The 25,973-nt window shown below is 48.5% G+C and overlaps 2 protein-coding genes across 7 annotated transcripts in view; both read right to left on the bottom strand.

The window, feature by feature from the left end:
* Nucleotides 1-102: 102 nt before the first annotated feature.
* Nucleotides 103-19,567, bottom strand: SRPRB (SRP receptor subunit beta). 2 transcript variants are annotated; one of them, XM_059730759.1, is made up of 7 exons: nucleotides 19,540-19,567; nucleotides 18,433-18,527; nucleotides 16,795-16,872; nucleotides 13,344-13,426; nucleotides 10,796-10,932; nucleotides 9,690-9,744; nucleotides 103-3,280 (listed from the first exon to the last, which is right to left on the bottom strand). In XM_059730759.1, the coding sequence occupies exons 1-7, from the start codon at nucleotides 19,550-19,552 to the stop codon at nucleotides 3,064-3,066; spliced, it is 678 nt and encodes a 225-aa protein (XP_059586742.1). In that variant the 5' UTR covers nucleotides 19,553-19,567; the 3' UTR covers nucleotides 103-3,063. The 2 variants fall into 2 exon arrangements, with proteins under 2 accessions (XP_059586742.1, XP_006264000.2); XM_006263938.4 differs by lacking the exon at nucleotides 19,540-19,567 and adding an exon at nucleotides 19,433-19,532.
* A 3,803-nt stretch (nucleotides 19,568-23,370) lies between these two features.
* Nucleotides 23,371-25,973, bottom strand: part of SENP2 (SUMO specific peptidase 2) — a 36,723-nt gene continuing 34,120 nt past the window's right edge. For all 5 annotated transcript variants that reach the window (XM_014604608.3, XM_006263935.3, XM_014604609.2 and 2 more), the window contains 2 exons: nucleotides 24,757-24,852; nucleotides 23,371-24,137 (listed from right to left, as the gene is read on the bottom strand). In XM_014604608.3, coding sequence (XP_014460094.1) covers nucleotides 24,075-24,137; nucleotides 24,757-24,852 — 159 coding nt within the window. In that variant the 3' untranslated portion in view covers nucleotides 23,371-24,074. The remainder of the gene's footprint in view (nucleotides 24,138-24,756; nucleotides 24,853-25,973) is intronic.

Genomic DNA, 25,973 nt, shown 5'->3' with positions numbered 1-25,973 from the left:
GGGAACAGCCATAAACAGAAGGAAGGTCCCATGCAGGGAACTAGAAATGGACACAGCAAGACCCTGGGGCTCCCAGCTTGGGACATACAGACAGAGACAGCATTTAGCCAAACTTCTTTACTAAAGTAAATATATCTATAAACAATAATTTAAAACCAAAATGGGCTCGAGCATTATGACACCCTACAGGCTGGAACTTGGCCTGCTTTGGCCAGAGGCAGGCCTCCATAGAGTAAATGGCAAATAAAGACAACATCATGTCTTGCTGCAGCATGGCAGATGCAAGTAAAGAGAACCAAGCCATGGCCCTGGTGAGCTAATTCAAGCTGTGACGGAAGACAGACAGACGCAGCAACACATGGCTGCTGAAAAAGCACACACTTTGACATTTAAAAGCACAACTTAATGCAAAAATCGGTTGAATGAAGAGCTTTGGTCTTGTGACCTGAGAGCGTTTATCATCTCAACTTCCCTGCCCTACAATTGTAGGTCAGGAATTGAGCAGGAGCAGGCTGTGCATGGGAAGCACAACAGCCAACTCTTACATCTCTGCATTTCCATCTCAGCCAGCGCACTCCCAATCAGACTTGCTTCAAGCGGGGCTGAACGAGACAACCAAGCCGGGAGGAGCTGTTCTTGGAGACCTCCCTCCCTGCTGCCACTACCCCACAATATTCACCGCATGACTGAATTCTTGGCACTAGCTTCTTGTTGGTAAAACAGGAGGAAAGGACTCGTGGCAGCCAGGAGACTGGGGGCTCAAGCGCGGGAAGCACATCCCAGCTCTAGAAAAATCAACATCTCTTGAAGAAGCAGCACTATTTGCAGAAAGCACTTTAGTAGCGGACCAGGTAGCACAAAGCAGTGAACGTGAGGTGCCAGCGGGGAGAGGAACACACTGTGAAGAGAATACTTGGCTGCTGAACACAGCCTCTAATAAAGGGCATGTTGGGTGGTGATGAACGCAGCCATCACACCTGGAGAAGGGAAGCTGCCAGAGAACAGCAGGCTAGGAATACCAGGAGCGACATTCGGATCTCACGCTCCTGCTCCTCGACACTGGGAGAGCACAGGTATATGCCATCCTTTCAGCTCCATCTGCCAGAGTAAAGGGGGGGAAGAGGCACCTGGTAAGGGAAGCCCAGAATCGTCCATAGTGAACAAGGGTACTCACTGCTTCTCCAAGTAAGAGCAGCAGCTGCTCTTGTTCGGATGCAGTAGAGATGGTCCCCTTACAGCACGAACGAGCAGGAGCAGTGGTGCTGGTTCACTGGGCTCCTCTTTGTAGCAAAGGTCCCAGTGAGGGAAGGGGAGGCAATGTGGGCAGCCCAGCATCAAAGGGCTCGCTCTGACAAAGCTCTGCCATAAAAGTCCACTCCAGGCACAGACCATGCAGTAGCCAGAGCCCCCGTGGAGCAAGGGCAGACAGCAACCCATTTGGAAAGGTCCCCAAGAAGTCCAATCTCAGCCAGCCCATTAGGGCAGCTGCCTCGCACCCCAACATGTGCACATGCAACTTGCTGCTAAAAAAGGTCCCCTGCTCGTTTGTGAAACTGGTTCCCAGGCCAGCCTAGCCTGCCTCTGGGAAGGCCCATGTGAGCCAGTCACACACCTACTGACTCCCACCAGCTGTACAGCCAACTTTCCAAATGAAGCAATATCAAGAAAATTACTAAGTGCATCTGATAACCAGACATGTTTTTAACTGGGAATGTCTCTATTCTTGCTCTGGCATGACTGGTGTAGCCTCTAAGACTCCACATCTCCGCTAGTGGGATTAAGGTCTAAAGTCAAAATATGAGGTAACCAAATACAAGAGAAACTTGCAAGTATATAGCGTCTTCATACACATTTTTATAAGTCTCCCAAGCTTAGCAGTAATTCTTGTTGGGGGAGAGTGCCCGGCTAGCTGGCCAGGCTGTTTTCAGATGTTTGAGTATCAGAAGTGGGGTGTGGTCTCCTGAACACAAGTGGATTCACAGCACCTGCCCCCTTCCAAACTCAAGCATGAGCAGATAGCTTGTGGAAATGGGAATCCAGACCTCAGGCTGCATCCAAATTAAGTGACTTGTCCTTGCCAGACTAACGAGACTGTGCCCCTCACCCCTCCACACTTCAGCCTAGGCCACCATTGTAATGACAACTACTACAGTGTTCTTTAAGGGAGGTCACCCATCCAAGTAAACCTGCAGGGCTGCTGAGAAGTCACCTACAAGAATGCATGTGCTCGCTTAACACTGCTGGCACAAGCAAGCCAGTAGAAGAGACTGGAATAGAACCACATTCAGATGCTCCTCAGTGCCCAGTCACCAACTGCCTTGCCTAGAGGGGACAGGGTTTTCCAAGGGCTCCACACTCCTGATGCTGGGTACTGGTTTGGGGGGGGGTTGTAGGGGAGAGGAGAGGAAGAGCCTCCAAGCCTTTGTTTAAGCAACTTTTTTATATATTCCATAGCATTCAGCAGTTGATTTCTCAGGAGCACGTGCAACTGGGCAAGTCACTGAATTTTAGCCACGGCCACACAAAAATCACAGCCTTGCTACTCCTGAAGCAGTGAGAAGGCAGAGAGGGGAAAAGAAGTCAGAGCCACACACAAGGAGGATGGTAACTTTGATGGGCACCAGGGAGGAGAAGAGGCCAAGCAAAATTGGGAACAATCATGGAATTCAAGGCCAAGACAACTGCCGATACCTAAAAATAAGCCACCTGCCCCTTTGAAAACTGCCTCTGATACAGGCTGCCTGCCCTGACCAAAATCCTATTCCAAGAATCAAAGAAACCATGGGGTCAACATCCCAGAGGAAGCAGGTTGAAAAGGAAAGAGCAGGGCCGTGCTCTGCTGAGATCCCAGCAGCAAGTACGTTATTAAATCAACTCAAGCCCAGCCCCGAGCCAGTAACTGCATTCACCTATAAGCCATGTCTGAAATCATCTCTGAAACACAATGATATTGCAGGGTGTCTCCTTCAAAGCAGTGCTTTCCTCTTAGATGCCAAATGCCTTCACCATGAGTTTCTCCCTCCCCCTCACTGGTCTCTACCGTCTCCCCCAGGCTCCCCGCTCTCAGGCAATCTTGGCCAGCCATTTCTCTAAGTCCTCGATGTCAGCGCTGCCTTCATCCCCCTTGCTGCCCCTGGCGCTGCACTCGACAAATTCCACCTTCATGGGCAGCTGTGAGAAGTCAAACTCCTTGCCCCTCTTGCCCAGCTGAGCAGCACCGCCAGAGGTCGAGCCATCCAAGCTGGTAGGAGCAGCTGAGCGGGTCACTCGCAAGGTGTTGCTGTTGTGAGAGAGAAGCACAGAACATTGTAAGCTAGGGCAGGGACGAGGGGTTCATTAGCACTGTGCATCAGTAAACACCAGGATGCAGTTCTGCCAAACCTTTCTAATCCCATCAACGCACCTTAGGGAGCAATGCCTTCAGTACACAGCAGGCAGCTGGTCTAGGGAACAGGAAAATCCTAGCAACTCCCTCACTCACTTGCATATAGCTAGGGTTAACTAGGGAAGCCTCGTACCAAGCCATTTTAACCACCTAGTATATTACTCTGACCACAGGACTCTGGCTGGAAGCCTGTGGGGGTGGAGATGAAAGCATGAGATACAGGGCTGTTAAGCTGATATTATCTGGTAAAACTCCAGGCTAGATGACAGAGACCGAAAGCCAGTGGCTGCACAGTGAGTGGGTTATGGGCCAGGACCTGATGATCTCTGTTGGTTCCTGGTTGAGAGGTGGCCAAGTTCTCACTGACACTCGAAGAGAGGTCTTCAGTCCCTGACCTATCATTTGAGAGGTGGAAGGTCCACTCCACCTTGGCATGGAGGAAAAGCAAGGTCAGGGAGCTGATGATATTTGCTCTGCAGGATGGCAAGCGGGTGATGCCCATTACACTTTGGCCCTTATTACACCCCTTCACAAGTTGTTTCCTTTAAAACTTGGTCACAAAGACAGGGAAAGCAGCACATCACTGAGACTGCCAAGTGATCCCTTAGGGCCCATGCTGGGACAGTTCAGACAGTGCAGTGTCCTGTCCTCACAGGGTGCAGTCTGGCGAGGGAATCATCCAACTATTTGCACCCTGAAAGTAGGCCACAGCAGACGTGCTCACAGCACAGCCCTGTCAGTTTGTAACAAATTTGAAAATCCTGCTAAATACCTTGTCACACAAGGACATGGAAAGGGAAAGGAAAGGATATCCTGGAAATGAGGCAGCAGCACTCTGGCAACCTGGGTGAACAAAGCCTAGTTTGTGTTCACATAGATCCACAGCCATTGTCCTCAGAGCTGATGCTCCCAATCTCGAATAAGTTTGTCCATGCATATGTCTGTGTGAAAAGGGGGCAGGGAAGAGTACAAGTCAGCAGGCCAGATGCAATGTGTGCCTCACAAGGGGATTGGGGGGGGGGGGGGGGGGGGGGGGAAGTAAAGGTGCTTAAACAGGTTTTGCTCCAAAATAAGTGATCCTCCTAACAGTTATTTAGCAAAGCTCTGAGCAAAGTTTGCCTAACATTCACATAACTTGGATGCCAAGCACAAGTAATTACACAAAGGAAGATGCATTGCTTTAATCATTCATTACTGACCAGGCTGGTAAGGTGACCTATGCCCAAGTGTGTACCCTTATACAGCGCATTCCTCTTTACAGAAAGGAAAACACTGTGTTGGTGTAAGGCACTGACCTGACTGCATCTGTCTGAGGTGTAGGCTGTAGTGCTTTAACTATGCATACACACGTGTGTAAAGCAGGCCTAAATTAACTTGACAACTGGAACCAGGTGACTATCGGGCCCCTCAGCTTGCAAGCAGTCCAAGTGGGACAACATACACCACATGCATAAGATGCAACTTAGCTGTTTTTATCATAAGCCCCTCTGAGCCTCTACTGGGGAGGGTAGCATATAACAAATGAAATGAAATGAAGTTTGTGTCCTATAAATTTGGGAAGTTCCCAGAGTCACCACATGAAACCTGCTCTCTGGATCAACAAGAAGCACAGACTGCATTTTTAGCACAGCAGCCTCAAGGGCATTGCTTTGAAGTCTATGCATCCTTTCGCTGTTCTGGGCTTGCAAATAAACTCCCACGACAACCGCCAGAAAGGATTACAGGTGAAATAACATCACTTGTCCAGGTTCCAACTGCAGGTTCCACAATTCTTGAAATTAAACTCACTCTCTTCTGAGAAAATAAAACAAACATGCCATGCAGTCAAGAATTTCTGGCTACACCACTCCTCAGTCTTGCAGCACTGAATATTGGAAGTCCTTCCACAATAGCTGAGAGAAAGCTTAACCTGCTGTTACAACGATCCCACTGAATGCCAAGTTTGATTGTGGATGACATTTGGAAGCCCAAAAACCTCAGATTCAAAGGAAGCTGCTGAATTTTAAAAACGTTTCTCATATCCATTGGGATTCTCCTACAGCAGGTGAGAGAACAATACTGAACTAAGAGGCCTGACATGCTTTCCCATTGACGTGGCCCTGGGTAAAATGATAGGGAAGAATGGGGGTTAATAATTTATTTGCCCATAGAGTTAAGTTTTGATGCAGTGTCTGCTTTTCATGAAGGTTCACACTATTTCTCTTCCTCCTGCCCCCAACCAGTGTGAGAAAACTACAAGTCTCACATATATTCCCAAAGAAGAATCACACTTCACTACACAGAAATCTTCCCCCCCCCCCCGCAATAATTCAGCAGCCTTGGCAAAACCCCAAATGCCTGCTGGCTTGGGACGGCTTAAAGGGCCCATCACAATCCTGCTTCTAGAATGCAGTGACAGACAGACAATTTATGATGGAGTCTCCCCAAATCTCTTGTCCGGTACAGCCTTCCGCAGCTCCAGTGCATTTCCCCATCCTCTTTTCATAAGCAGCTATATTGCTTTAAACAGCCCTGCTGCCTTTCCAATGTAATACAAATCTTGTTATCCATCAATGCAATTAACCTGCCAAGAGCACAGCCTGATGCTAACTAAGCAGATTACCAAAGGATAATTAGGGTGGTGGAATTACCCCAGCCCTTATTCAGACAGTGGATTAGCAGATTCAGCCATTCTGAGGTCTGATCGTTCTGCAGTAAAAATATGCTAATCTGATGCAAATAAGGAACCTGGCGAGTTCTGCAGATGGGCTGGATTTAATTTGGCTCTGGAAAAAGTAAAGCACAAACTCATATTAAAAGATGGATGGAGGGAAGGGAAGGGAAGGGAGAGGGATAGAAAGAAAGGAAGATGACAGAAGAGCAGGGCAGTACTCAGCCACAAATGTGTACCACTGACAGAATTTAACAGGCCTGAGCTCAATTCCTGACTCACCTTAGTCTGCCAGAATGAGCCTGGGCCATTTATTTGTTCTCCCTGTGCCTCCATAAGAGATACCACCCTTCCTTTCTCCTACCTTCTGCCTGCATCTTAGTTACTCAGATGACAAGCTCTTTACTATGCCCTCGCTAGGTATACAACAGCCAGCAGGATGGGGATCCAACTTCATCTGGGGAATCCCTAAGTGTCACCACGAGATAGATTATAATAAATCCAGAAAGAAAACAGCTGGTGGCTCAGATTTCCCTATAAAGGCAAACAACAGAGATGAAAGGCAGGTCAAGAAAGAACTCTGCTTGGCACCGACACAGCACTCTCACCCACAGATCTCAAAGTGCCTCACACTTCTTGGGGAGCAAAGACCTTCCCAAGTCCACAGAGTGAGCCAGTGGTGCTCATCATAGAAGAACTGCCTCCTGGCCTCAATTTGTGGGAAAAGGTCCCTGCTAATTTCCTAAGTGAGGCAGAAACCAAAATGAACAACCCCAGGAACAGCCCCTCAGAACAACCAGCATGGTCTAGGAAATTAATTCAGAGCAATTAGGATGCAGAGTGCCACCTGGAAAGGATAAGTTGGACACAGTGTGGGAACAGGCCCTAGACAGGAGCATCACTGGAGGTGGGTGATGGGCACTACACCCAAGTGCTGGGCACAAGGACAGGGGCCACCGCCATCACTGGCCCGGCTACTGTCGCTGCACTACAGTGGGGGGCAGGGAAGAAGTCTTGTCCCATAACTGCAGGGACTGAACCTGTACTGGAAGAGCATCTTGCTTGACTGGAGAAGTCTAAAAGCTGAGCCAGAGCATCTACATCTCTGCTAGATTTAGTAGATGCCTGAGGGGAAAAAGCTTGCTGTGTGCCAGGGTGGATGGAGGGACCCATCCCTCCACCTACCCACATGTGCACATTCATGGAAGCAGCAAAGACAAAACTCCTGAAAGGGAAAGAAGGGAAGTCCACTCTCCTCCCCCCGCCCCACACACACACTCTTCACACAGGTGCTGCATGAGGGATCCTTTCTATCCAAATGACCATCGGCCTCAGCAACATCTGATCACATTCACATGCAGGGTAAACACTACTTCTCTCCCTTCAAAATTGCACTGTATCATTCCAGTTCCCCAGTCTGTACTGGGGCGGGAGGAAACTCCTCCCAGTCAGCCTCTGAGGTCACTGTCCCTCCCAGCTCCACATCTATTTGCAGCAGGGAAAGGGCAGCAACAGCTTCTACTAGGTCCAACTGGAGTTAATTAAAAACAGCAGAGGTCACAAAAGGAAGAACTCCAGCAAAACAGAAGCCTCACAACTCATCTGCTTCCCAAATCTTGAGAAGGAAACCAGAGCTAGACCTGGGAGAGTCAAGACAGATGGGCACCAGTACCAGGTTACCCAATGCAAAGAGCATACTGTCCTTTGGCTCCTGGCCACATAGGGATGCAGCAGACTAGGGGCTGTGCAGGCATTCCATTTTCTTCTATCACCCCTACAAATCATCACTCCTTTTAATGTGTGAACAAAGCCTCTATACCTCCTCTCTGCCAACCCGAAACACTGGCTGCTTGCAGGCTGGAACCCAACTAGGCTGAGGAGAGGGCCCTCCAGAGACAGCTGCTTTACAGATGAGGGACCAGATGCTGCAAGCTCTCCAACCACACCTGGATACTGCTCTGGAGTGCTAAGGGATCAGCAGACCAGCAAGCCAATGACAGAGACATTAAAATAATATGGCCTCCTCAAGGTGGACACATTAGCCAGCAGGTAGCACACAGAAACCCAGCCCCCTATGGCATCAATAACTAGCAAATGCCTCATCTGAAAACCAAGGGAAACAACTATGCTGGCTCCCCCTGGAGTCTTAGCTGCTTCTCTCTACAAGGGAGAGGCATAGAGCTAGGCTGGAAGAGATACTATTTAAATATCACTGCTGCTCTCTACTGGGCAGAAGGGAGAAGAGTCCCAAAAGAGGTGATCAGTGAGAGGCTGTTTGGCTTGAAGTGACTGCTTGTGAAGTTTGAAAGGTGCTGCTCCTGTTCTCCTAATTCCCAAGTTGTCTCAGGGCTAAGTTGGACCCAAGAGTCTTTGACAGTGCCCTACATGAGGAATCATGGCATGAGAAACAACAGTACAGGACCTGCTGGGGAAGAGCCATCCTAAATTGCTGTAACTACAGTGTACTTTTTCATGCTGCGAGTGCAGAGTAAATTGTACAGCAACAAACGGCTTAATAACCTCATCTGGACAGATTCCATCCACCTATGGTGATGGGATGCACCTAACAACAGGCTCAGGTTTTAACTCTGCTAAGAATCAGCTTCTAGTTGGACTTTCCCACAATGAACTGAGGTGATTTAAAAATCAGGGTATCCCCACCTCAGCTGAGTCAAACTGTAACATGTCCCCTCTCCTCTTAAAAAAGGGAGACACTTAAAATATAGAATGTGATCTTATAATTAGCAGGAGTTGTCTCCAAATGAAGTAGGGCAGCCTGGGCAGTGGGCTGTATGTGCCTACGCGTGTGGACCAAGGGAACAGGACCTTACAACTGCTCCCATGCCTGCAATGCTATGTGGTTTAGAAACAGCTAAATGGAACAAGGTCCCTTCTTTCCCTCCCCTAGGGATTAAGATCCTCTGAGCCCCAAAACTGTTTGCAACAGAGTTTGCATTTAGGAATCTCCTCCAGCTAGCAGTGATAAGCAGTGCTAGGTCTCTCAGCCTATATTTCAAAGCAGGGGTGGGCAATTATTTGGGCTGGTGGTCCACTTAATGAGTTTTAGTGACCTGTTGAGGGCCATACCTCTCTCTCCCCTCCTTTCTCCATTCTTTCCTCTAGGGGTTATGACTCGCACTGAAGCCTGAACCTGCCTGTAGTTATAGCATGCTTGCCCCCACCACCATCCTGAGCCCAGAGCCCCAACCTGGAAGCTGGGTCCATTTGGGCAGCTGTGGACACAGCCAGCAGCTACCAGGTTGGGGCTCAGGAGGACAGGGGAAGATGACACGTGCTACAGCTGCAGGTGGCTTCATGCTTCTGTGGTGATGGCAGCCCAGCCCAGAGAGAGAGCAACCAGCATGCCAGCAGCCCCGGCTGACTGGCACCATGTGGCTACCAGAGCCAGAGGCACCTCCTGCCTGTGGGCTTGATCCATTCACTTGGCAGGTACCTACCCGCAGGCCAGATCCAGTCAGTTGGCAAGCCAAATCTGGCCTGTGGGACATATTTTTCCCACCCCTGTTTTACAGGCTTATAATGCACTGTTCACTTCCTCACTATCTGAATGTGGGATCTTGGTCGACAGGAAAGGAAACTGCTAGGAGTAAAAGAGCTGCACATCATTATTCAGTAGAACCAGCCCAAACTTACAGCTCCTTCTCCAGCTGCAACCGAATAAGCTTGGCTGATTTGGCCATTGTGATGTCTAGAAAGAAAGAAAAAACTGTTTTAAAAATAACATTTAGATGCTGGCCTGTTTTCTTTTAAAGGCAAGGAAAAGCTGACTAGACATGGGTATGAAGGTCCCATGACAGGACAATGTAGCTGCCATATCACTGGCCCCCAGAGAGAGAAGTTGCACACGGGCTCTGAGGCAGCCACCATCTTTGCCGTATTCTGAGGAGGCATAGATTGTGAAACAGAAGTGTTTTCTTGAACTCAATGGGAAGCCAAACACCACAGTCTGGATGTGTCTTGGATTTAACTCCTACTGATTTCATGCTGTTCCCCAAGATTTCAGCAGACAGCAGACTCTCTGCTTCACTGGAAACAAGTGCTTTGTGATCAGTCACTTACAATGGAGGACTGGGCTTGAGCTTCCTACTTCTCTCAATAGCCCCCACAATAACTGACCCAATTATACCCAGCACCAAGTGGTGCAGTTAGGAATTGATCGCGTGACTTTAGCCAGACGTTTCTGCTGCAGCCTTCAGGAGCAAACACAACCAATGCTGACATTTAAGCTGCTGCCCGGCTGCAGAGTTGATGCTCCTGGTGCAGGGAGGCAACTCCAGCTGCTCACAGAACCACAGCTTGCAAATTCAGAAAGGCAGCTCCGCACGGGTTCTCACTCCACTCATATTCGGAGCATGGTCTTCCTTACATAGCAGTCTCCCAGCGCAGCTGCCTCTGTGCAATCCTCTGCAACTGCAGTCATTTGAGGCACCTGAGCTAGCAGTCCGTCCTCCTAACTTTGCAATGGGGGTGATGGCAGCATCATTCCCATGTGGTCTTTGCTATTGGATTATACTCCTGCCTTCATGTGCTGGAGTCTAGACTCCTAACAAACATGGCAGGATACACTTGCTTTGCCTCTCGTAGAGCAAAGGGAATGGGAAGGTACCATCATATGGACATGGTGTGTCCTGGCTAGCCAAGGGAAAAGATACCAGAACACATCAAGTTCTGAAAGGAAACCCCAGAAAGACTTGGCCCCCCTCCCATAGGGCAGCAGCCATTGAATCAACCCACAGTACCTTGCTTGTTGCAGGCTATTAGCAGTGGGGGAGCATTTTTTAATACCATGCCATCCACAAGGACCTGATACAGGAACTCTGCCACATCCTTCACCTCCCGCTGGAACATGACACTGTCCACGACAAACACAATCGCTCTGCCAAAATAGAAGCCAACAGGTCACAGGAGCTGAAGTGACAAAGCAACAGAGCCATTCAGCCAGCAAACTTGCACAGCATCAGGACTGCAGACTACAAAGCCCAGTCACAAACATCTCATTTCTGAAGAATCTTTTCTGGGTGGGCATCCCATAATCATGACCATGTTTGGGTGGAATTTGGAGTACTCGTTACAGAGGAAAGTATCAAGGACAGACCAAGGCTTCGCACAAAATTTTACCTATTTGTTCTACTCTGGGCCCATGGCACCAACTTTGCTACCACACTGTATTTAAAGACTAAAGCGTGCCCTTCCCAGTGCACTAATTGGTCTCTCTCCAAGAAGGCTCAAAAGGCCAGGATTGAGAGAGACAGACCCCCGATAAGTTTACTTCCAAGAACCCTCTAAAACTATCGCCTCTCATCATTCTCTATATTCAAACCCAGGCCCCTTCCAAGCAGACAGTGTTCACTATTCCAGTAGGCACAAAGATAAGATTCTCAAATTCACTTTCACTTCTGATCCAAGCTGCATTCAAACCCAGGACTCAGAGAGAAAGCTAATCAACCTCAAACCAAGTTGATCAAACAGGCTTCCACACCTGGGCACAGATCTGGGAGCCATGCTATGGCCACACCATGAAAGACACTACCCACCAGAGAATGGCCACCGTTCTTGCATGTGCACTTAAATGTGGTTTGGGACTTTGCCAAATCACAACAGAACCAGGGCCTCTGTTGCTAAAGGATCCTCTGACAGGACCACATCCCCTCCTCCGACTGAGAGGGTTCAAAGGAGGAAAATCCTCCTTGAACTTATGATCACCTTGTGTCCCTGGTGTCTCAAGTTTTTGGTATCTTAGTCCCTGCAGAGTCCACTGGGCAGTCTCAGAAGTCAGAGCTGCAGCAATCAAACACTGCTTCTCATATAAACTAGACCTGGAAAATGCTTAAGTCATAAAATAAGTATAATCTCCCTCTGCGATGGTCTTTGATTGGGAAAGTCCAAAACACCCTAGAGAACAAGAAACCTTTAGCCAAAAAGACAAAACATTACACAAATATGAGGATTACCAGAGGAGCTTGAGAAGGGAAGTGTCCCTTTTTATGCCCACCTCTGTGCCATTTCCAGTATGAGGCACAAACCTGCCATAATAAAAAAAGAATGGAGACCTCAATAACAATTTACTTGAGGTTGTGCACAACCCACGGAACTACTACTTTGTCTTAAATTAATGAAGAAGTATCTTCACAAAGGGCTACTCCTAGTTACTGCTGCGACACAGGAGCTTGGGGGAGGGGAAGGAGGGATTGCAGGATACATGGCTTTAGGAAGCCTGAGATCTTTTTATTGACAGAAACTTTTAGGCTGACGATTACCACCGTCACATTTTGCCCCTTAAAGAGACTGCAGGAAGTCAGCAGGCTGAGATGGCAGACCAGCAGAATTCCTGGCCCAAAAGGTTTGCAACCAGCAAATGACAGAGCAGAAGAAAGAGGGTTTAATGTAGCAGCATTTCAATCCTGTCCAGACCTGGCCAAAAACAGAAGGAGGTCTCAGGGACTTCCGATTTCTTAAATGACTCCCAGAGAAATAAAAGTTGATGTCAAACATCCAAAAGCCTCCATGCAAGCACAGCTCCGCTTCCTGCTGTCCCCTGGTAGAAGTCATCTGCAATAAAAGTCCTCTCTATGCAGCAAATATTAGGAGTGCAATTTTGGGTCAATCCTACCTGCCTGCATACATTCTGTCTAAAGGTGGAGCTTTGCAGATAGGGTATCTAACACCATGCTACTGTAAGGTACCTGAATAGGAGACCTCCAAGGAAAATCTAGGCACAGCACAGCAGCGCTGATGAATCGCTATTGGCAGCAACATGCCACTCAAAGGCAGCACTGAACGCCTACCTCTGCAGTGCTGATACTTGATGTCATTCTGATGGAGGCCAGAGGATGCTTATTAGATGTGGTGCAAAGCTACTGCTGCCACAGGCTGCTGAGGTTGGGATGGGATGATGTGATGAGCTCCATCAGGATCTCTGCTGCAGCTCCTTGGTGCTAGCTGGAGCACAGCACATGTTTGATGTTCACCTGCAATTTATTATACCCCAACACCTGCCTCTACTGTCCCCTAACTCCCTTCAGAAATACACAGGCCAGTTCCATCAGCCTTTCCTACTGCTGTGTATGCCCCCCGTCACACTCAATTGACATGGCACAGCTGGTAAGGGTGAGGAGGAGACAGGACACTGGGTCTTGTCCACATGATGCATGGTACAAGAAAAAAGCTTTAAGGAGGCCAGAGATTTGCTGGAAGTCAGCCCCAGCTCACTCCCTCCCCTGCAGCATATCAAAGGGACAGGCTCTGCTTACAGCTTGAAGCATCCATCTCCATTCTTCCACTACTTACCGGGCTGCAGCCTTGAACTTCTCCAAGAACTGAAGCCGCAGACTCTCATGGCCTGGGAGGTCAATCAAAGTCATGCTAGTGCCCTGCAAAAGGACCACAAGGTGCAACAATTTCATCAGTAGTTATTCCAGAAACATGCAAAACCACAAACAGCTGGGTAGTGAGCTATGTAACAAGGCAAGCCCCACAATACATTCAACAGCCCTGTGGAGGCCTAGAGCAAGTGGGACAGCTTTCAAATTCCCCAACTCCTTTTGGCAAGGCCCTGTTTCCTGCAAATACCCTAAATCTACTATTCATTTGCTGGTGATAGGCAGGCACACAGTTCCTATATCTCTAAGTGTGACAGCAACTAATGGCACAATCATAACAGCTTCTTTCCAACTCTTTCAACACAGTTTGCAGATCTTTCCCTGTGCAGAAGTGCTGGTGTGTTTCATGTCACTGGAACTTGTGACAGAGGTAAAAACACTGAAAACATGTTTGAATCTCACACTGGAATTTCACATCCTTCCCGGCCAGCTTGGAAGACATGCATCAAGTCATGCAACCAGGTACTTGAGAACACCAATGTGCTACAGCAAACCAGGTGCAATGGCAGCCCTTAACAGAATAAAGACAATCTTGTAAAATGTTACCTCCATTTTGGGACAACCAATGTGTTTTATTTTTAGCTACCCTCTCACTCCACCAATGGTGGGATCTCACCCCTCAGGGGCAAGCATCTAAATGGCCTAGTTATAAAGTAGTGTAAAAGCAGCCATGCAGAAGACAAAAAAAACCCCAGAAGCTGAGGGGAGGCTGCAAATGTATCCCAGTTGTAGTGGCCAGTGTGCCATTCTACAACCTTCCAGACACAAGAGCTGAGTGAGAGGCTCCCCAGGAAGCATGGTCTCTCTACTAACCCATGATAACTTGATAAAGAGTAGGAACTTTGGGGTGCTGCAAGCAACAGCAACACAACCTGGTAACTAAGGAGCCAAAGCCTAGGGATCTCGGTGCTCTGAGTGCATGGCCACTGCCAGGGGAGGGCACCTAACAGAGATGGATGACTTCCCATCATCTTGAAATAGCTACTGCCTTCATGGCAGCTGATGTGTGCATTGCTAGGAAGAGGGTTTGTAGCAGCCAGTTCTCTGAAGAGTGATGGAGCAGTTTTTTCTTGGATAATGACAAGCTCACAATAGAGGCACAAGGCAGGAGAGAGAGATCAAATCCAGTCCAACAGGAATCCTGTAGCCTGAATGCCCATTGTACAAAGAGAGGAAGGGGAGAATTGTTCTAGTCAGGAGGGCCAGACTCTGCCCTGGATCGGCTGGCTGGGCAAAAGTAGGACCTGCAGGGAAAGCACCTGTGAGCTGCTGTGTCTGTATGTACAATATCTGCTTGAACTGTACAGAGTTGAGATTACGGAAAAAACTGGCTCACCTGGATAATGAGCTATTGTCTCAGCATTCACTGCTTTAAATAGAGATGAGGATGATGGACCGGATGATGGAGAAAAAGAAAGAAGAAACCCTGGGCAGGGAGGTGTTTTCAAACACAGATTTCTAAGTGTCCAAATGAGCTGAGTACAGATTTCTAGCAACTGCACACACCTACTCCTCCCTCCAGCAACAGGAACCCACAAGGCATGAGCACTGCATTACACTGGCTCACTGCTCAGAGACTATTAGGCATGAAGTCTAAGCACATTCAGTATAATCAGGCATGAATTAAAACACTGATTTATGCCTATCCACGTCTCATTGCTACTACAAAACGTTGGTATAGACTATTAATATTAAAAGAATGTTTGGGAGAGGGAAGATATACTCCAAACCTTAATTATGCAGGTCCTTGAACAATTCTCTCCTAGATCTTTCCACATGATTTAATAATTCCCCAGCCAGAAATTATGTGAGGAAAGGTGTGCCCTATGCCTTCTCACAGCATGAGTCGCATCTGAATAGGGACTATCTTATGGATGCTATCCTTCCCATAGGCCATTACTTGGGCTGCCTCTCACACAGGTTGTGCTTGCGTAACATTCTCCTTGCAGCTTCTTCCAGTTGCTTACTTGGACAATGCACTTTTTGCTGGGAATGTGCAATTTCATGGATGGAAATGTGAAGCAACCAGCATCACGTGGCCAATTAGCTCTCCACAGGCTACCAGCACCTGCTGTGAGGACTGCCAGTGATCCAAAGCTCTCCATTTGCAACTTCTGGGCCAAGGGTTCAAGGAGGGCACCCAATGTTAACATTTCTGGGAAAACTCTGTATGACAATGGCATTTTAAAAACAAAGCCCAACCAACTGCAAAAGGGCAAATCTAGTATCCATCTTTAATAAAGGTAAGGAGAACAATCCAGGGAACTACAGACAGGTCAGCATCACCTCAGTCCCTGGAAAACTCATGGAGCAGATCCTCAACGAATCCATTTCTAAGTACTTGGAGAAAGTAATTAGGAAGAGTCAACATGGATTCAGAAGGGCAAGTGATGCCTGACCAACCTGATCGTCTTCTATGATGAGATGACTGGCTCTGCGGGTGCAGGAGATATGATATACCTTGACTTTGGCAAGTCATTTGATACGGCCTCCCACAACATTCTCACAGGCAAGCTAAGGAAGTATGGAGTGGATGAATGGACTGTAAGGCAGATAGAAGATACAGGCTTGGGACCAACTGGCTAAGAAGCAGCTCTGCAGAGAAGGACCTGGGGGTTACAGTACACAAGAAGCTAAATATGAGCCAACAGCATGCCCTTGTTGGAAGTGATTATTTCCTTCTATTCAGCACTGCTGAAGCCACATCTGGAGTAATGTGTCCAGTTTTGGGCCACCCATTACAAATAGGATGTGGAAAGATTGGAGAGAGTCCAGCGGAGGATAATAAAAATGGTTCGCAGGGAGACATGACTTCTGAAAGAGGCTGAGGGAACTGGACTTATTTAATATGGAGAAGAGAAAATTAAGAGGAGATTCAATAGCAGCCTTCAATTATCTGGCAGATGACAGAACAAGAAGCAATTATCTCAAGTTGTAGCATGGGAAGTTTAGGCCAGCAGCCTCCTCAAAAAGACTGAAGCAAATCCTTTGCTTCTCTGTAAAAATAAAATCTGACGAGCCAAAAAAAAAAAAAAGATATGCATACAAGCAGGAAAATCCACTTCATGTTTCCCCATCTTTGCTGCTCTGAAATCTGTCTGATGTGTCCCAGCTTTTCTAGCATAGGCTGCAACCAAGGGAGGGAAATTTCAGGCAGTCTCCTGTTATCTTTGGCAAAGAAGGAGGCAAGAATGTATCAATTCAGGCTTACAGTGGGAAGTTAGCCTCAGCCTGTGCAGAGCCTATTGCCTCCACCTAAAAGCCTGGCCAGAGTTAAGAGTATCAATTCTCAAACAAGTGTGCCCTACCCTAAGAGTCAGCTACAACACTATAGAACATCTGAACTGGTTTCCACTTACCTTGTCATTGCTGACTTTGTATATGGCAGAGCTATCTGTTATGGAGGTTTGGGTGTTTCGGTATTTGCCTGTTAACAACTAATAAGAATAGAAACAAAGCAAAAATGTAAAAACAAACTTATTACCGGACTGTAAAGAACACATTAGAACTCAGGGGAAAGGCAGAACTCTCTCTTTTAGGGCAGATTATTTCAGTCTAGAAACCTGTGCACTGTATGTCTATCAAGCTCTTCTATCCTTCTCAGAAGGAGAGCTGGAATGCAGAGCCTCAATCAAAGCCACCATTAAAACACAGAATCACATGCTCATAGGAAATGCCACTGCAATACTGTGGGCCAAATTGCGATCCACCTGCCCATCCTCCATCTCCTTCACTTAAAAGTTCTGCAGAATTATAGGTAGGTCTGTAAGTTAGGTGGGTTAACAACACAGCCTTGGCAATATCTGCTGTGGACAAATCCTTTGCAGAAAATAGTGCTCTTCTCAACACAGCCTAGTGAGCAAACTCACTGGAAACACAACAGGGACACTAGGACTAGTCAAAAAACTCAAACCCCTCTAGCTAGAACCGGTTTGATTGGTGCTATGCAGTTTCTAATACATCAGCCCACTTTCTCTTGTCACTGTAGAAGCAGTAAAACAACAGATGAGGCCATAAAAAACAGCACAACTTATGAACTTTAAAAAATGGAGAATAAAACACAAGCCCCAAACCTGACCCTTGTTATAATTAGTCCTGTTGAAAAAGCACAATCAATTGTAATAATCTATGTAAAACAAATACTCATATAAATAACAAGTTATAATTTCAAGCTCTTTTCAAAACTAAAACTAAATATCAATGCATCAATGGGGAATTTTTTTTTTAATCTTCTTATCTCTAGAAGGGAACAAAAGGGAATAAAAGCAAATCCTTGCAAGTCTTCGAGAGTTCTCTCCTCAGAAACAAATGCAGCCAAGATGACAAAACAATGACTGGTGAGGAAGCCATTCAGCTTTCTGTCCTGCCAGCCAGTCCCTTTGGGATTGCTCATACTGCCTGCCTGCCTGGTGCACCTAGGAGCTCTGCTGAGGAGCCCGCCCAGCCAATCCTCTACCCCGAGCACCCCAAATACTAGAAGTGAGGCCCCATACCACAAAGTGATGCTGAGCACACAGCAAAAGGCACAACCAACACAGGGCTCGTCTCCCTGGGACAGGTCTCACCAAGGACAGGGTCAAGCACATCCTGTTCACATCCCACCCCAAGCCTGCAGGAATGCTCTGCTCCTGGACACTCACCCGCAGGACCACTCTGGGCTTATCCCAAGAGCCTGAGCTCAGGCACACCAGAGACAAAGGGCTTGAGAGCTGCCACAGATAGATGAGCCCACGGTAGCCCCACTGACCTAGTCTGTGGTACCATCTGGGTTAGCAAGTGTGTTTGCCCCATCTTCACTGAAAGCCACCACAGCTGTGATGTAGATGAGCCCAGGGAGACTTGGGTGGCTGGAGTCAGGTGCTCAGGGACACTCTGCAGCAGTACATTACCACATCTCCAGTACTTGGGGCACGCAGGAAGGTAAGGAGGGAGAATCCCGCACTCAACGCAGAGGCAGGCAGGCCGGCCGGCCCTATGAAACACACAATGGCACTTACACGGACAAAAAGCAAAGTCTTCCCTGAGTCACAAAGGCCCAGCAGAAGCACTGCTCTCCGGCTGCTCTTCCTGCCGCGTAGAAGTCTCCAAACCACTGTGGGGAGAGAAAAGTTACTGGCAACTGCCCTCAGTGTATGTCCAGAACTGGTGTTGCACAAGCACCACCTGGGTGTGCAATTCCCCAACTGCTGAGGCATGAGCATGGACCAGGCCAGGGCCATTCATGGCACCTCGCGCTGCTCGGGGCCTCAGGGCAGTGCTGTAGGGCAGAGCTGCGCCCAGCTCTGTGCTGGCAGGAGGCAGGAAACCAGGCAACAAGCACAAAATCCCATGAGGTTCAACAAGGACAAGCACACAGTCCTGCGCTAAGGAGAGAACAGCCCCATGCACCGCTACAGGCTGGGGGTGACTGGCTGGGCAGCAGCTCTGCAGAAACGGACCTGGGGGTGACAGTGGACCATAAACTGAATGTGAGCCAGCAGCGCGCCCTTGTTGCCAAGGACAGCGGCGTACTGGGCTGCCTTGGCAGGGGAGTCGCCAGTTGGTCAAGGAAGGTGATCTCCCCGTTATTCAGCACTGGGGAGGCCACATCTAGAGCACCGTGTCCAGTTCGGGCCCCTACGACAGAAACTGTAGAACTGGCAACAGAACGGTTTGGGGCAGGGGCACGTGAAGGCGGCGGAGGGAAGCGGGCTTATTCAGTCTGCAGAAGAGGAGACGGAGGGGGCTGTGGCGCGGCCTGCGGGGCGCCGACCGGCTGCTCTGGGCGGTGACAGGTGACAGCCCCAGGAGCAATGGGCTCAGGCTGCAGCAGGGCAAGCTGAGGCTGGCGGAGGAGCGCTGCACCAGGCGAACTCTGCCCCTTGCTGGAGCCCCGCGCCGATGTGCTCGGGGTCGCTCCCGCTCCGGGCAGGGGGATGCATTGGCCGTGCCCCCGGCTCCCCCCGCCCCGCTGCCTGCGGCTGAGGCAGGACGCGCCCCGGCCCGGCCCGCACTCACGCAGGGTGGCGGCCACGGCCAGCAGCGCCAGCAGCGCGGGCAGTAGCGCTGCCACGTCCAGCTCCATGCCCGCGCCACCCGCCCTGCGCATGCGCCCCTGCACTCACCGCACACGCGCATGCGCCGCGCCCGCCGCAACGTGGCCGAGGCCGCTCAGCGGACGTCACTGGCGGTATCACGGGAAAGGCGTCCGCAAGGGCTCCTGGGGAGCGTAGTCCTGGAGAGCGCGCCTGGAGGCTCATGGGAGTCGTAGTTTTCTTGGCTTCAGGGTCAGGCTCCAGGCGCGGATCCAGCACTGCAGCCGGGCAGCCGCACAGCAGTGCTGCCGGGTGGACGATCATTATTGCGTTTGTACGATCATCTCAACCTTGCACGATGTAGGATCGATAATAGTAAAAGGGTTTAAAATGTACAACAAATGTTGAGGCAACACACTGATGCAGCACAGGCAAAACCCAAGTCACTCCGCCTCTTAATTGACCTTTGGGTTCATAGTCAGCACTTCCTTCTGACGGCTTGTCTGGAAATAAAGAAATGATTCAACTTGGATGACCAAGTGCTCACTCGCTCACTGGTGCTTTAGTGAGCAATATAAGGTAAAGAAGACAACTTATTTGCATACTTATTTGTATATTTTTAGCATGCAATAGTTTTTTCAGCAAACACAATAATTTTGAACTTCCCATATAATAATTTCGTAGTTAAGACTAGCAAATTGCCTATCCAGAAGGACCTGGGGGGGAGGGGACAGACACAGAGTGCCACATCCAGCCCCAGGCCCCCTCTCCCCTTCCACCTCCTGCCACACCAGGTCTGACCCCGCTCCACCTCTCTCCACCCCCCTCAGCCGCTCTGGGTCCAGCCTGGTCCACCCGTCTCAGTAGCACGTGCAGTTGCCCAAAAGTGTTACGGACAGACAGACACACGGACAGACCAAGCCTTTTATTACATTACAATCTTGGCAACACTGAGCATGAGGGGCTGCACCACAGCACACGCCAGCTGGCAGGAGCACCCGTCAAGTTTAAAGCACTTTCAGGGGGAGATGGGGCCAATGAAGAAAAGATCTAGGGAAAAAAGGTGGTGGCCGTGTTAGCGTCAGTCAGAAAAAAATAAATCTGTAGTCTAAATCTAGGCACAGCCCAGTCCAAAGGCAACACGAATGCAAACAGGTGAAAAACAACACTTTGTTTCTGCTTCCAGAGCCGAGGCTTTGATCGGAGGAAATAATTTTGCACCAGGTCAGCGTGGACAAGACATAGGAAATGCCCTGCCCTTTCTACAGTGGTGAGGACCTCCTTGGTGGTGAGGACCTCCTCTGTGGACCTGGAGCACTGTGCAGCTTGTAAGTGATGAGAACAAGCAGTTCTTCATTTTGTCACCCTCTCTGAAGGCCACATGACAGTGGGCTGATGAAAACTGGCTTAATTTTAACAGAGCAGACAGCAGAGGGAGAGGGCTATGCTGGCTGGGGAGAAAATCCCTAGAGAAAGCCTCTCTCTCAGCCTGGAGACCCAGCTGTCCCAGGGCAGGTTTAAGGGACCTGCAAGTCCCGATGGGAACTGCAAAACACAGCCAGGGCAAGCAAGGGAGCCAGCCACGCCTACCTGTGCCAGCGCTTGTCTGACAGCGACAGACTGTGTGCCCTGGGTGCTCTGATCTGAGCCACCGTGCACTGCAGCCTGATAGCAGCTGTGGCTAGGCTGGGGGGGACATGGTGCTCTGTGTTTGCCCCCTCCCTCCTGGTTCCTTCTGGATGGGCAATTTGCTAGTCTTAAGTATGAAATTATTATATGGGAAGTTCAAAATTATTGTGTTTGCTGAAAAAAACTATTGCATGCTAAAAATATACAAATAAGTATGCAAATAAGTCTTTTTTTCTTTTCAAAAAAGACAGGCAGGCCTAGCTTTAAAACTTGCCTAGGTTCCTTTTCCATCATTGGCTTTCTCAGCCCCTCTCTCAGAGGAATGACTTTGCTCCTTTGCCACTTCTAGCCAGCATTCAAACACCAACAAAAGTACATCAGGGGGCTGGAAGAGCTCATTGTATGGACAGCACAGCTGTAGTGGAGCTAGGAAAGAACACAAGAACTGCCATTTACTTGATCAGACCATAGGTCCCTCTTGCCCAGTCTTCTGTATGGCACAGTAGCAGAGCGCAGATACTGGCCAGGAGAATATACCGGGTCTGAGCAGGGCTTTTTCTATGGTCCCTCTCCCACTCGCAGCCTCCAGCATTTAAGGTTGAAGAAGTTCCAATTCAGAAGCTGTGTCCCTAACTCCCAAGCTCAAGAGCTATTTGTGCCCCTCTCCTCCAAGAATGTGTCCAACCCCTTTTTGGATCTGTCTAAACTGTCAGTTTGCACCACACCAGGTGACAACGAGTTCCACACTTTAATGACATGCTATGGGGGCGGGAAAAAAAAACTTCCTTGTTTTCAACTTACTGCCTGCCATCTTCACTTTGTGACCTCAAATTCTTGCATGGCGAGATCATGTAGGCAGCACCCATTTAAAGGCCATCCTGGCACCACCTGAACATTGGCTCAGTCTGAGACGTGACAGCCAGTTATTGCACTGTTCTGAATTCACATAACCACACCAGGTTAGGAGCTTAGTGCAGTCCTAAGTAGCAGAGTGACACATCTGCTTACACAGCAGCCCAAAACCCTGACCAAGGCACGCACTTGCTTGTATGCCCAGTGTTCCAGCAGAGCTCAAGAACACATCTCAGAGTAGCATCCCAGTTGTGCATCACAACAACAGTTGCATGAAAACATCAAGAAACACTACGCATCACAGCTGGCTGATGTGTTTCAGCAGTGATGATAAATGGATGTGAGCTGCACAGTTTTCCGCTCTTAGATGCATCTTGGAGCGGAAAAGCGTCAGCGACTACCTCACTTCAACACCCTGCATGGCCTCACATGTGAGACCATCCCGGACAGTAAGAGTCCCACAGAGGCAAACTGCTAAAAGCTCAGCACTTTGAGCCCCGCCCCTGTAAGCCACAGACAAGTTCAGACGTAACCACTGCTCCACCAAAAGCACAGCAGTGGTTGTGAGGGGGATAAACCTCCAAAAGGTGGAGCTGCAGTAAGAAGAGATGCTGAGGAGTGGACTTTGCCATCTGCATGGAGCCCAGCACAGCCCCCCTGCAGCCATGCCAGCATCCCCACATTTCCATTCTGGCACAGAAACCTGTTCCCTTGCTTATGACAGACAGTTTTGGACAGCAAATTTTCAGGGGGATGGGGAAGGGGTGGGATGCCAGTAAATACAGTCATTTCTAGTCACCATTTGGACCACTGGTCCCAACTTTTTTGCCATGACCTGCTGCTTGGGAGCGGAGCGTGACAGCGGCAGCCGAGGGGTGGGGGAGCTCCCAGTATGCAGCGCAGTTCATCTTTTGTGTGCGGCATCGCTGGCATTGCTCCCGCAACCCTCATTTGGGTCGTGACCTGAGGTTGGGAACCTCCGATTTGGACACTGGTCCAGCTTGTTCAGCTTCCACAGGGCATGCCTGCAGAGCACAGCAAAGCACAATGACACTCGCCTGGGTATCTGCAGTAGCACAGAGCTCTGTGATGGCCATGTTTGCCCTGCTGAACAAAGTCAGCCAACACTCTCATTTCAGTTGACTCCAGTATCTCCACACAGTATTTACTATGGTCAGGGTTCAAATCTTAACAATACATACATTTCAGTCATAAAAAGCCTACCTACTAACAAACAAATCATTTTGTTGCACGTCTTACTGGAGTATTTTCTTCTATTTGAATCTTACAAGTATAGAAAAACAAACAGGCAAATTTAAAATAAGTAGTTGGAAACTGCTCTGCTGTGTAAATATATATATATATATTTTTTTAAATGGGAACTTCAGATATACCCCAATTCTCTTCCTAAAGATCTGTGTTCGGGAAAGAATCCTCACATAAATTAAACATATTTTAATAAAGAAAAGAAATAAATAATCATGTCACATACAACAGATTCTTGAAACAATATCTTAAACCCCAGCCATCCAGGCTTCCTCATGGATTTGTTACAAATCAAAAGAGATTAAATGCCTTCTGCCTGGGACCATTACAAATCCAGTTTCAGGAACCAAGTGGATCTTCTATACTCCAAACAGAGAAAACTGCTCCTCCAAAGAGCAGCTAAACACAGAGTTCACACAGAATGTGAAGGTATTTCGTGGAGCTTAATAGTTACCTGTGTAACTATGACAGTTCTGAAACCATAGTAGGGGCATCCCTGCACCAGCCAGTTCTTGCTCCAGTTTTGCTACAGAAATACACTACAAGTTGCCAGTCTTCATCAAAATGGACCGATGACAACAGTTTGTGCAGCAGCTTCTCTCAGCCGCCTCTTCAGCTCTATGAGCAAGGGCCACAGCTCAGCGGCTAGCAATCTTTTGGCTTTGCCCTTAGGTGCATTCATGCAGTTCAAACAGGCATGTTCTCCCAAGTGGACAGAGAAAAAACAAACAAGCCACTGATTCACATCCCATGGAGCGGGGAAGCAATTCATCCAAATGCCCTTTGCAAGAAGCCACTGAAACAGAGTTGAACCTGAAGCTGGTCACTATAAGGCAATCACAGTGTTACTGTGGGAGGTGTACATCTCAGCCCCAGGATCACAGCAACTGTTGGTGAAGGATTTCCCACACCATCTGTCTGCGGAAGTGAGGCATCTGGTGCTAAAAAAGTTCAAATAAAATCATGATTTCTATTAAACATGCAGTTGTACCAGACAGAATCAAACAAATGTGTTTAAGCACTGGAGGCAAGTCTGCAGAGGAGAGATCATTTTTACAAACAGCCAACATTTGCCACCACAGGTTCTTCTCCTCTACTAAACAGAGAAAATAGACACACACACAGGCAAATGCCAGCTTTAAAAGTGGCAGCACCTGGGTCAATGACTGACGACTAACAATCCGAAACCACCTGAAAGCTAACCAACCCAGGAAAGATCCTAACTAAAGCCTCAAACACACCCTTATAAAAAAAACATGTGGCATTCGCTCCCAGTCCCTCAGCTCCAATGCCCCCTCTCAGAGGAGCTGGGTAGGCTGTCTTCAGCAAATGGGTATCAGAAAGAGGCCAGGCAACTACAGTGCACAGCACTGCAAAGGCTCATCTATGAGGACCATGGCAAAAGAAATCCCCGGAAGGAAGTGGATCTGCACACAGTCTGCGTGGTTCAGCAGGGGTGGGGGCTAAGGCATATGAAGACAAAGCCCACAATCCCAGGACCCACCAGACACTTTGTAATCCAACAAGCAGGAGGAAGAGCCATGTACGAGCTTTGCTCACCTGTGTAAAAGTGATTGGCTTGTCCCTGGAGATATAGTCCGCATATTTACATGTAAACATCCCACAGTCGCTGCCATTCAACTGCTGTGGAATTTCCTGAGATTAAGGGACAGGAAAAAAAAAGGTTACACACAAATTCTTCCATCCCACTTCAAACCTGCTTTCTGCCAGGCACAGACTCAGTATTGCACATCCTAACTACATTCCCAGCATGTTCATGGGTTTATCCCAGCACACCAAATATAAAAACTCACTCCCAAAACACCTACGTTACTACACCAAGCTAATACAACATGTTCCTGTGGTTTGTGCATAATATCTGAGGGAAAGTCCATTTCTGCCCTGGACACTGAGCAGCACAATGGGGCCCTGGTCCCTGGGACCTTTAGACTCCACTAGAAACAACTTAAAATCAATACCTCCACTTTAATTATACCCCTCCCCCATCACTTGCTGGAATCAGCCTCTGTAGAGGTCAAGCTACAGAAGGATCAGCTTTGGCACTGCATTTCACGGGACCTGCACATACAACCCTAAACTTTCAGAATTTCCTGCCCACAAGTTCTCAGCAGTGGCTCAGTACAAGAAAGCCAGATCTGCCAATCTCCACTTGTTCTCCAACTAATTAGAGAAAGAAAAAAACTGCAGCTGTGGGGGAAAGAAGGGATGGACTAATGAATGGGATCCGTTATCCTGCCCAAATAAGGACATACAATCTGTGGACCTAGAACTGGAATTCAGAGCTTCTTCTGTAATGCACCCAAGCTGCTGGGAAGCTGTGGGTACTAGGCAGAGAACTCTTAATTAAAAGTAGGCAATGGTCAGTGTGAGGCTACAAGTATCTGCAGCTGCATATACCTGGGGTCTTTTCCATCTCTGAAACCAGCAGATTGTGGCAACATGAGGAGGGAGGATCTATACTGACATGCTTGGAGAACCAGACATTTGAGAGAGAGAGATTTTTAAAAGGTTCTAATTCACGGATTCCCAAAGTTTTGCTCATGGAGGACTCCCTTAATATGGGCACAAGATGCTGGGAGCAGCAAAGCAAACCAATAAGCAATGCAACACCACCACATTCATTTAATGACAGGATGGGATCTGATCCCTAATCCAAACCACCACACCTATACATACATGGCAGGAAGTGCAATTCTGGGATCAGGCTCTAATCACACCTTTGCTACTTAACAGTGCAGAGAAAAGCCTGAAACCAT

This window comes from Alligator mississippiensis, chromosome 7 (genome assembly GCF_030867095.1).
Source record: "Alligator mississippiensis isolate rAllMis1 chromosome 7, rAllMis1, whole genome shotgun sequence".
NCBI lineage: Eukaryota > Metazoa > Chordata > Crocodylia > Alligatoridae > Alligator > Alligator mississippiensis.
This window is presented reverse-complemented; position numbering and strand designations above follow the sequence as displayed.